This window comes from Micromys minutus, assembly GCF_963924665.1.
Source record: "Micromys minutus genome assembly, chromosome: 19".
In the NCBI taxonomy this organism is placed as follows: domain Eukaryota; kingdom Metazoa; phylum Chordata; class Mammalia; order Rodentia; family Muridae; genus Micromys; species Micromys minutus.
The window spans coordinates 45,557,535-45,569,919 of record NC_137954.1 but is presented as its reverse complement, the minus strand read 5'-3'; the positions used below and the strand labels follow the sequence as shown (position 1 = coordinate 45,569,919).

The window sequence follows — 12,385 nt, the reverse complement described above, 5'->3', positions numbered from 1 at the left end:
TTGTACGATAGTTAAAGAAAAGAGGCTGTCAGATGTGGTGGACTTTGAACATCACTCCCTGTGAGCTGATAAAACACGAAGGTCTGGGTGGCACTTTTCCAACCTTTCAACAAGGATCATGAATATACAAGTGCCTAGCATCGGTGTGATGACAGTGTTGGGACAATTGTTTTCTGATATGTTAGTCAGTTTTTACTGTATGACCACAAGGAAGCAGATGAACACTCGTTTAGTAAATATTTCTAGCTATACATTTATGCCATTTGTTGGCTCAAAATGGTTCACATGTTCCCATGAATGAAACTGAAATATTGTATACTGTAACACAGCACATAACACATAAGACCTCGGTGTATTTCGGGAGAAAACCCCTCTGCTCTTGCCACAGCGCTGTGCATTTTCTCACGTCTCCTTCCCACTGCTCTTTGTCTGGGGGAACTCTTTCCTAACTCTCTGCTTGACAACTATACACTCAGCTTCAAGGCTGAGTTCTAGTTTTCCTTCCCAGGGAAGCTTCCTCTGACCCCATCACCAACTCCCTTCTTTAGCCACAGCACTGTCTTAGACCAGGCCTATGCATCCACTTTGTAAGCCAGATGTGGGGGAAGGGGGCGCCCGAGGTTTGAGGCTATGCCTTCCACCTGGTACTCACAGCCTCTGCCACTGTGCTTGGCAGTTAGCAATAGGTGGTTCAGTTTGCTTCTTTCATTTTACAAGTTCGGACATGTGAATAACTCAGCTGAGTAGGATACCACACTGTCGCATATAAAATAAAAATTAAATATTTACAGTGAGAGCAAAATCTAAGCACCCACGCAGTTGAGTCACTGCTCGCCCAGCTTCTCTTCCGTCTTAGGAATACTGTAAACACGCCGCACTCAGTTCAGGCAAGTCCAAAGGTCGCAGAGCTAAGCACAGTTGATGGCTCTGGCTGTCGTGATTTCTTTTTTCACAAGTCATGTCACTGATTTACAGACAGAGATCATACGAGGATAAACTCCTATTGGTATTATGGTACCCAAAGACATGATTCGTACACATAGTTCTAAAATCAAGTTTCAGGTGGAGTCACAAAGTCAAATAATTTTATATCCGACCTTTGTCAGATTTGATAAAATAAGAACTTCGAAAATAAATCTTGGGACTACAGAGTTGACTAAGTGGTTAAGGACACGCAGTAATCTTCCAGAAAACTTAGGTTTGGTTCCTAGCACACACAACCACCCATAGTTCCTGACGAAGTCTTCTGGCTTCCATAAATCCATCCATCCATCTATCCATCCATCCATCCATCCATCCATCCATCCATCCATCCATCCATCTATCCATCATCCATCCATCCATCCATCATCCATCCATCATCCATCCATCCATCCATCCATCTATCCATCCATCTATCCATCCATCCATCCATCCATCCATCCATCCATCCATCCATCCATCTATCCATCATCCATCCATCCATCCATCATCCATCCATCATCCATCCATCTATCCATCCATCTATCCATCCATCTATCCATCCATCCATCTATCCATCCATCCATCCATCCATCCATCCATCCATCCATCTATCCATCATCCATCCATTCATCCATCCATCCATCCATCTATCCATCCATCCATCCATCCATCCATCCATCCATCTATCCATCATCCATTTATCCATCCATCATCCATCCATCCATCCATCCATCCATCCATCCATCTATCCATCCATCTATCCATCCATCCATCTATCCATCCATCCATCCATCCATCCATCCATCTATCCATCCATCCATCCATCTATCCATCATCCATCCATCCATCCATCATCCATCCATCCATCCATCCATCCATCCATCCATCTATCCATCATCCATCCATTCATCCATCCATCCATGATCCATCTATCCATCCATCCATCCATCCATCCATCCATCCATCCATCATCCATCCATCATCCATCCATCATCCATCCATCCATCCATCCATCTATCCATCCATCTATCCATCCATCCATCCATCATCCATCCATCCATCATCCATCCATCCATCCATCTATCCATCCATCTATCCATCCATCTATCCATCCATCCATCCATCCATCCATCCATCCATCTATCCATCATCCATCCATCCATCCATCCATCTATCCATCATCCATCCATCCATCCATCCATCCATCTATCCATCCATCTATCCATCCATCATCCATCCATCCATCCATCATCCATCCATCCATCCATCTACACTCATCAAAATGAACATAATAATAAAAAACACCTTAGCTTGTGACTGGAGAAACGGCTCGGTGGTCAAGAGTACTGACTGTTCTTCCCAAGGACCCGAGTTTGGTCTCCTGCACCTGTGGCTGCTCATAATTGATGTAAGTCCCGTTCCAGAGGAACTGACACTCTCTCCCTGCCTGTGTGTGCACTGCACATAGGTGCTGCCTGTACTGACATGTATGCAAGCAAAATTCCCACACACACAGCATAATTGTTTGTATTAAACCACCTTCATATATATATAGGCTTGGGGGTTGGCTAGAGAGACAGTATACACACACACACACACACACACACACACACACATTAAATACAAGACTATGTAATGATGGCTCACAGAAAGACATCGGGATACTGAAAATAATCTTAAATCTACTGTGTGAGAGAACTAAGGGAGGACGGTAAAATGGGGTGTCAGGAGACATGAGTTTTGCCGATGACAGGACCTAGTGGCACAGAAACAGTTTCACAATTCATCAAAGAAACAAGGGCCTTGATAACTTAGCGATCAGGGCAACAATCAATGTTAAATTAAAATTGTTTTGGGCTTTTCCTGTAGAAGCCTTTACACCTCCAACCTACGGGCCCTTTCCAACCACGAGAACGCTTTCTGATTGTGCCAAGCTCCGTGAGAGCCAGCCGTCATGTTGGATAGCTGTCTGAGTACCCGCTGAGGCACTCACTGGTTAGAATCTGCTAAGGGCTGTCTCAAGTCTAAGGCTGCTTGGGCGAGATGGGCAATGACACCTCATGATCTCTCACGGCTAAAATAATAAAGTCCAAATTGTCAGGTCCTGCATGGCGTTGCCATGGTTACTGCTGACTGTCAATGTGACAGGACCCGAATCACCTGGGAGCCAGCTTCCAGGCACAACTGTGTGGGTCAGTTCAGCTCCTGGGGCCCCTGTGAGGACTTATTTTGATTAGGTGATTTGCTGTTGTAAGAGCCATCTCACTTGCCATTCGTGCCCTGTCTCGGGCAGGCATCCTGGACTGCATATAGAATGGATAAAATGAACCGAGAGAAAGCACTCAGCACTCTGCTTCTGACTACAGACATGACGTGACCTGCCATTTCAGGCGCCTGCCGTCTTGACCTCCCCGCCACAGGGACGTTTGCTTGACTTGTGAGTTGAAATGAATCCTTTTCCCTTGAGTTGTTTTTGTAAGGGAATTTTATTCCAGCAACAGGAAGTGAAACTAATACAGGTAGGCCTTAAATTTAAATGGTAATACATCAGCAAACTAGCAACCATAGCCAGAAAAATTAAGAGTTTTTTTTTGTTAGTTCTTTTGAGAAATACAATGTAATAAACTCCGTGGGTGGGATATCATTGCCTTTCGAAATTGCACTGGTCCTGGTTAAGTATCCAAATATCATTAACCAGTGCTTTAGAATCAATAGAGTTCTTCTGTACATTCAGATAATCCCATGGGAACTTCAGTAGTTCCATTGCAGGAATTAGGTGCTCACACAATCAAAGAACACCTAACCAGGAAACTAGATATGTATGGTAGCGATTTGACAAGCAACACCATAGGCACTAACCCTGACACACTCCATCCCAACGAGAGGAGCAATAATGTAAGAACTGAGGGTATACAGCTCAATTCTCAGCCCCACAGCCCATCTCTTCCGTGGAGGCTGAACACTGATCATGCTATGTGCATCTCAGAGCTTCCTCTTTCAGAGCCAACTAGGCAGAATTAGAAGCCCCGTTCAGTGAATAAAGAAACATCAGTACAGGTTAAGATAGTTAAATAATGACTGTGATAATTATTGAGACAATGTCCGAACCCAAGATACTTAATTATGTGACGTCACTACTTTAACTCAGATGCCAGTCTTGTAAGAAAAGATGATCAAAAGCATTCAGCATGTTCCATTTAAAAATACCTACCCTATGTGTCAGGTTGTTTTTCGGTGTTGGGGTCGAAGGGAATGTCTGACTCTTTGGAACTGGAACCACTGACAGTTGTGAGCTGCCCTGTGCATGCTGGGAATTGAACCTGGATCCTCCAGAACATCTAGTCCTCTTAACTGCTGAACCGTCTCTCTAGCCAACCCCAGGCCCCTTGTATGTTATGTATTTTGTGGAAACTGTCAAAATGTTTATAGGCATGGCACTAACTATCAACAGATGCTTCTCCTACTGACTCCAAAACGCACAAGTAAGATTATGAACCAGGGAATATAATCACTGTATTTTAACCAGGGATCGGATGTTTTCTCCCCTAATGTATGTCAGCTACAGTATTAAAGTCACAGGAAGGACGTGGTGAGCTGAGGATGTAGCTCAGTGGGTAGAGATCTTGCCTAGCATTTAAGAGGGCAACTGTAATGTAATGTAAGCAAGACTAGATGGTTCAATCCTAGCACTCAGGAGATGGAAGAAAAAAAATCACTTCAAGATCAGCAAGGAGTAGAGACCTTTTCTAACTAAATGCATAATGAACCATTTCATTCTAGTCCGGCAGAAACTGGTGACAAAATACTGCCCTTATATGTACCTCACATGGTGCCTAGAATGAAGGGTGGTATGGGTTTTGGAGGCTTGTTATTTTTATTATGCCGAGGCGGATGTTCTGTTTGCTGAATGTTTTTGAAGTTTCTTATGTTGGAAGAAGAAACAAAGTACTGCAGAAAGCAGTTTGAGTGTCACTCTGGGGTGTTTGATGACAAGCAAGGAGGACACAGAAAATCTGCAAAGGGCAGCATGTGTGCACCGTGCACATGATCAGGAGGCAAGCGGCAAAGGAGGGCCTTATCTGGGAAACAGCATCTCTAGCATAAGCTTTAAATGAGTAGCTGAGGGAGGTGTTCCACACAGGCATGCATCTGCTCTAGCTTTGCCTCTCCCTCCTCCAATCAGCATCTGTGATGGTGGCATTTAAAGGCACACAGCAGGTGGCTGATAAATAGAAGCAGTTGAAAGGGAGTCAGGCTAATTCTTCAGAGGATGGTGAGGCACTCTGAGAAAGATGCTGAGTTCCTACAGCTGGAAATGGCCTCCTTTAGCCAGCTGGGATTCCACCTTTGTAAAAAAACATCAAACAACTTGTAACAGCCCTCTTGGATTTTTAAAGTTGCGCTGGCCAGAAGTGTCACTAGAAATAGTTTTAAAATTAAAAATTAATTATAAGAGCTAAAAATAGTTTCTGCTAAGCACAGACAACCATACCACAGCACATGACGAAGAATACATTTAAAAACCCACTAACTCTAACAGCCTAATAGCCTGGTATTTTTCCCAATTTATATTATTCTGTATTTTTGTCATAAAGGTGTTTTGGGTCATGGGAACAATTTTACTGATACACAAAGAAAATAAAATTGTTCATATTTGTGTGATGCCATGAATATTCGATGTTTACGTTGGGTTACACATATGTATCTCCTTGATCATTCAAAACATTTATCAAACTTTTGAAACAAACCCCCTCAACATCTGGAAGTATCCAGCACATAATGAGTATCTGCAGTCATTTTTCCCTACATTAGCACCCCTAAGTCACCCAATATTTTGAAGACAAAAACCATCTTTGTTTGCTCTAAGTTGTTTAAGCACCACGATCTGCACTCAGCAGAACAGAAAATGAGACTCCTGTAATCACAAATTCTAAAATATTAGAATGATATTAGTAAAAAAGCACCCCAGGGCGCAGAGGCAGCTTGGCAGTGAAGAGACCTTAGAGCTCTTCCCAAGAATCTCAGTTCCGCCCTGTTGCCTATGGCAGTTCTCAGGCCTTTGACTCAGAGCCCCCACCCAGCACTGTCTTCTGGCTTTGGGGGCACAATACACAAGCACAGTACACATACATGCATGTATGTGAACACAGGCATACCACATAAAATAAAAATAGATACATCTTTAAAAAAGCAGTTCAAAATAATTACCCTGAATGTCAAATAATTCACCTAACAAAAACAAAAATCATGATTTTTTTTTTTCAAATCTTGAAACGCTCAGTGAATAACTACTTATTGAATAAAATGAAGATGTGACAATGAATTCCTAGAAAGGAACGGTGAGAACTTTATATTCTAAGACACACCTAGTTGCTAGTTATTAGGAGAGTTGTGTATGTTTAGATTTGGCAGAACTCATGAGCTGCATTTCTGTTTGATCCCTAAATGAAGGGCTGGTGATTAGGCAAGTGGCAGAGCAGTGGCAGAGCGCTTGCTTAGGCGCACACTCAGCCATCACATCTGCTGTGCCTAAATGTTGATGTTCACACACAGTCCAGTCAATCATACTACTGTCCCCTTTGCTCCTGCCCTCCCCCAGTCGTCACCATTGGTCCCTAGGTGTGGCTAATTGTCTTTTGCAATAACAGACATCGACCAGAGGTATTATACTACGTCTGACAGGTATCCTGCCTTCTTGGGTCATCAGAGAGCTGCTCCATCAGCTGGTCCCTATTTACATCCTCCGGAGATATGTTAATTTGGAACTGAGCATCAGCCCAATCGAACTATAAAGAGACCACCCCACAGTATATTAAAAGGTTCACATCAATGTATGCAATTTAAGTGCACATGCATATAATTAACTAGACACATTAACAGTGTGAGCTGCTAATTTGGAACGAGACACAAAAGACTCGAATGTGTGTGGAAGGGAAAAAAAAAACTTTAAAATTAAAATGACTACATAATGAAAAGTGCTCCATGCTGTGTCTACTGTTTTCATGTAAACTTAATATAACTGTAAATATATTTTAATGAAGAGAAGAAAGAGGCAATTACAGAGGCAAAGGAGGGCAGCTCCACAGTGAAGCGTCAGAGCAGCTCTTTGCCTCCGTATGGTACGTGCTGCCTGAAGACAGGGGGTGAGTTATGACTTCATAATTTCAGGGGAAATGCTTCCTATATTAAAGACGCACGCCTTTTTTCCAATGAGTGAAATGTAGCGAAAGCAAACTCTCATCTGAAAAAGACATCGGGGAGAGGTGCACAGAGGAGCTCACAATCATGAAGAAAACAAGAAATCTAGGCTTGATTGGTAAAAGAATAGGCATTTGCACATTGTCAAAATAGATGTGCTCTCTGGAGAGTGTCCTAGATCACAAACAAGTTACTGATATTATTAAGTATCAATAATCAATACAGATGTCCCGCTGAATAGTAATTGTGACAGTTGGAGGATCTACTTAAATGCCTTCTATTTTGGAAGAGTTGGATGCTATATTTGCAACCTAAAACTTTTGATGCTGGCGTAATTTTGCTGCTAGTGTGACTGAGGTGAGAGGAAAGGAAGGCAAATGTTGGGAGAGCAGCCTCAGGCTCTCTTGTGCTGTGCTTGGGAAGCAGTGAGAGTGGTAAGTAAAATGTCCTTTGAAGCAACTTAGAAGGATTCGCTCCTGAAGTGCCATGAATTCTAATTTTTTAAAGAGAGGAATGGGGCCTGCCAAATCCTGGAGAGAAGAATCTATATTAGCTTTTACTAGAATGCTAGGCTAGACTGTAAAGCCAAAGTGAGTAGAACCGCAGTCTTATTTAATGTGTGTCTTCTAGTTTGCATACTGAACGGCTCCTATATCTACTTTCAAACGTTAAATGAAGACTCGGGGCTTGGCTAAACGAAGAAGAAGAAGAGCATCAATTATTTTCCTTGTTTTCTGGCTTCTCAGCAATTATTACAAATCTATAGATTAAATGGGAACGTGCTACCAGGCAAGTAGTTTCAATCACATTTAAAATGATGTGGACTCAGCGTTACACAAAATTCTAATTAGTCAGCAGTGTATCGCACCAACAATACACAGCAGATATGCGCTTGAGGTGAACTAACCTCTGCACAGCCCCAGTCCCTGGGAGCCCGCCTTTCTCAGCCGACTCCTAGAAGGCATGCAATGCGTACTTTCAGAATTATGGAATGTTGGCATAACGGGGGTTTATGACTGATCTCGCACAAATCGAAAATCAATAAACCTGACAAGCTCGGCAGCTAACACTGGGCATCAGGGTGTGGGCTTGCTACTTTTTCACTTCTGTCTGTTGTCGTTCAAACACTAATTTTAGCAAAACAACACACAGAGAGATACAGAAATACCTATAACTTTCACTTCGCAGGCATTCCCTTTGATGGCTCCTTCCCCAAACTTTAACCCTTTGGCAGTATGTTTCATATATAAAGTTTCTATAAAACTAAAGTTTCAAAATCGTGCATTTAAGAATACCAATAAATATCTAAAGGTACTTATTTAAAGGATGTGATTGTTCTGATGGTCCTGTGATATGAAAATGATAAAGAGAATTTTTACGTATATAATTTTTAACACTTAGGATCCTCGGAGCTTTTAAGTGCTCTTGGGTTTTACCATTCCTCCCAGACAAGGTAAAGCCAAAGCACATTTGAAGAGCTTACATTCCTTCTCGCGGTTTTAATCACTCTCCAAACTAAAAGACTATATTGCTAGCTGTAGAAGAAATAATTTTAAAGCATGCAAAATAAAGTATATGATTTGTTGCACAAGATTCAGCAAAGAATATCAAAGAATAATCTTTTAATGGAGAATTTTTATTTACAAAAATTTATGAAAGAGATAAAAGTATAACATTGGTACCAAAGGGTATTAACTGTGATTTGCTGATTCCATTTTTATATAAACCTAGTCACCTGAGGTCGGCTCCTATGTGATATGCCCATTACATCAAACAGCCTAAGCCTATTAACAAATGCTTTGATGGCTCTCGGTCTCTGGAGGATTGCACTAATTGCCTCATGCTTTTCCAAGTTTCAAATACAGATTGCAATTGTTTATTAGAAAACGACGAGAAAGCAGTTGCTGCAAGCCTCACGTCAGACTAATGAATATTAGGATACACTGAGAAATCAGTCTACATGACTTTGTAGCAGAATTTCAGAAGAAGCCACCTCCCAGTGGATAATGGCAAAACATGGTAGTCATTCTGGGCTCCTAAACATTGACAGTGGCTCCAACTGTCAGCGATAAGTAGGAGGCTTAGAATATATTGGTATTTTTCAGATTTCGCAGCTCTTCAATAACACTAAAGAGCACAATGAAAGAGAAATTTCAAGACATAATTATAGAATACATTTCTGTGGGTAGAATTTGCCATAGAAATTCCCCCACATTGTTTCTGCTGTTCTAGAATAGGCATTTAAGAATAGTTTATTGCTTAGTCATGGCACAACAGAAAGCCCACATGTGATTAAATTCCTTCCTAAAACTGTAATAGTTACTTAAATAAACAGTGGACAATATGGTCAAATTGAAAACAGTTGGATTTTGGAATGAGACATTTTAAGGTATGCCCCGCTGATCCTTTGAGTAAGCTAGAAAACCCGAGCTTCTGGCTTCTCATCAGGAAGACATGCACAGAAACACTTGCTTTGAAGAGAAAGTAAGATAAATAAAATGATATTTATAGATATATACAGAAAACAGATACAGCACAGCCTACAGGAGCCTCGGATGAACAGAACTGCAATGCTTTTTGGGTGGAAATGTGACTTGTACAAAAACTGATGTCAGAATATCAATAATCTAAATGAACTTTGTATGAACATTTAATCAGTGACAAAGACTGATACCAAACAGAAGAAAAAACAATTATGAGAGCCACAGGATGTCAGTGAACTGTTATTTGCCGATTAGTCATCTGTAAAGTCCTTAGATAAACACAATGCGTGCTTGTAAGAAGCACAGGTTTTCTACTGCGAGCCCACCAATCCTTACCAGTAGCTTCCGGTGGACGAGGGCATATTGCATCCAAACAGCAGCATGTGGTGGACAGTATCCATGCTGGCGCGAGGCTTGAAGTCAACTGTCAGGAGAAAAGGGTACACGGATGTGAATGCAAGTTATATGTGTGTGTGGCAATGTCAGAGGAGACTGTCTCTTTCCACAGCGTGAACAGCCATATACAAATACGCTCTGATGCTTTCTTCATAAAATGCCCTGATATTTTAAGGTGAGTATGAGTTAAAAGAATTTGATTTCGTAATATAGTAAACTATTGCATATGAAAAAGAGAAAATAATTAACAGGCTAATGAAGATTGCTATTAACACACACACACACACAGACACACACACACACACACACACACACACACACACACACACACACACACACACGGTCCCCTTTAATGTGGTGTGCTATGAGGGTATGATGTGAAAGCTCCATGTTATGTATTCACAATATACTTCCTTCCCGAGTTCAGCTGAGGGCTGTGTACCAGAAAACATCACACAATGATGCAGAAAACATCGCAGCGAGTGCTCACAACATATCCATATCGCCTTAAATCACAATAGCAGTCATTGTGTCTAAGGTAGTGCTTGAACATATCAGAGAGATAAACAAGACTTTTCCAGGAAGAAACATATGTGTGCAAATGTATCTTTATAAACTCAGAAGTGTGAAAGATCCTGGCACCTACCCAACAGCCAGCCAATGTCCCTTTCCTTACAAAACCAGTGTGGAAGATGACACAATCAGCAAACACCAGTGCAGAACACAGACGTAAGTTTCACAGCTGTATAATTAATGGTTGATATTAAGCTTAGCCTCCCGTTCATTGGTGGGATATTTTGTCCCCTTTCGTCCTCACTGAAAGGGCTACCTAGATGTAGTAGCAGTTTATGAATAGCCTCCAGGGCACACAATATCTAATATCAAATGTGTCTTAAGGCACCTTTTGCCCATTTTGTCTGGTTTCTAGACGAAGTTAATAAAGCATCATTTGTTGATAAAACACACAGTAAGACATGAGTAGTATCTAATGAAAACACTCTAAATCGAATTGTGGCCTGGGTCTCGTTAGAGATGGCAGCTCAGAAAACACCGGGAGCATGCTCTGTGTCAAGCTAACCTACAATTTCCACAGGAAACCATGTGCCTCTCAGTTACTGCATTGAAAATAAGAACTTACAGCTCAAATACCACTGCTTAAAAAGCTTATGAAGAGGATGCCTAGAATACAGACTTACTACATATGCCCAGAGGCTCTGCTTTCTCAAAGAATACAGTGGACCAAGGAGACTGAAGGTGCTTCGGGCGTAAGAAGAAATTGAAAGATAGGACAGCTCACAGTTCGTAGGGACTCAAAATTTGTTAGCAAGAGAAGAGAGAAAAGGATGTGGCTGTGACTTCACGTGACATCTACCAAGCCATCAGTTGCTAGCGTTGATTCGGCTGATCTGGTTGGCTAGCGTGTATCTGCTTCCTCCCTGACTGCCCCATGTGTATCGCTCCAGAAGCTGCGTGCTCCAAATTAATTGAGGACCAGTCAGGCTTTAGTCAGGAGTATACGAGGAACTGTGGCCCCTTGCTAGAATCTCCAAAGAAGCAGCCAAGGTCCATTTTTATTTATGTGTGACTGTAAATATGACATGTGTTTTCAACTGCCTACAAAGATCAGTTGAGGGTGTGGGAACAGAAGTAGGAACCTTGCAGAAGGCTCAGGACAAAGGAACAAAGAAAACCCTGAACTGTCAGGATGCCTTTAGAAAACATAGTTGGATTGTTTTATATTAATGCTGTGAGGCTTTGTTGGAGAAACAAAGCAAAAAAAAATTTTTTTTGGAGAAGAAAGGTGAGCTATCAATAATTTTATAAGGAGATTGAGATGAGAGAGACTGCTCATGAAGGCAAAAGGGAGCCATGCCCTGCCTTTTACAAGGAGGGAGTGAGTATACCTAGTGTCTGCTTAGACAAGGACTTTCTGCCGTCCTTTGCAGGAAAGGAGAAACTCTCACCATCTATTTTGATAACAGAATTTGACACACGTTCTTAACTGCTACTTATTAGTTTTACATCAAACCCTGACTCGATCCCAGTCCGACTTTGCTTCTGAAATGAGAAAAATCCACCATCAAGCAGTGGCAAAAGGAAAATCCCAGTTTCCACTCCTGAAAACGATTCTAAAACAAATACTGCCTTCCCCCCAAAACCTGTTCTTCTTGACATAGTTGTTCAGAAATGCAAGATGCAATTTAAATGCTAAAGAAATTATACAATAAGGTAAAACAAGGTGCTAGCTACCTTTTTTTCAAACCCTAATAAAAATATATCCACGTATTTTTACAATGGCATCTCAGATTACAGATCATTGCAAACTGAAATGAAAAATACCTCCA

The 12,385-nt window shown here is 41.5% G+C and overlaps 1 protein-coding gene across 12 annotated transcripts in view; it reads right to left on the bottom strand.

The window, feature by feature from the left end:
- Positions 1-12,385, bottom strand: part of PAM (peptidylglycine alpha-amidating monooxygenase) — a 270,816-nt gene that overhangs the window by 104,776 nt on the left and 153,655 nt on the right. For all 12 annotated transcript variants that reach the window (XM_080932647.1, XM_080932652.1, XM_080932651.1 and 9 more), the window contains exon 5: positions 9,981-10,068. In XM_080932647.1, coding sequence (XP_080788773.1) covers positions 9,981-10,068 — 88 coding nt within the window. The remainder of the gene's footprint in view (positions 1-9,980; positions 10,069-12,385) is intronic.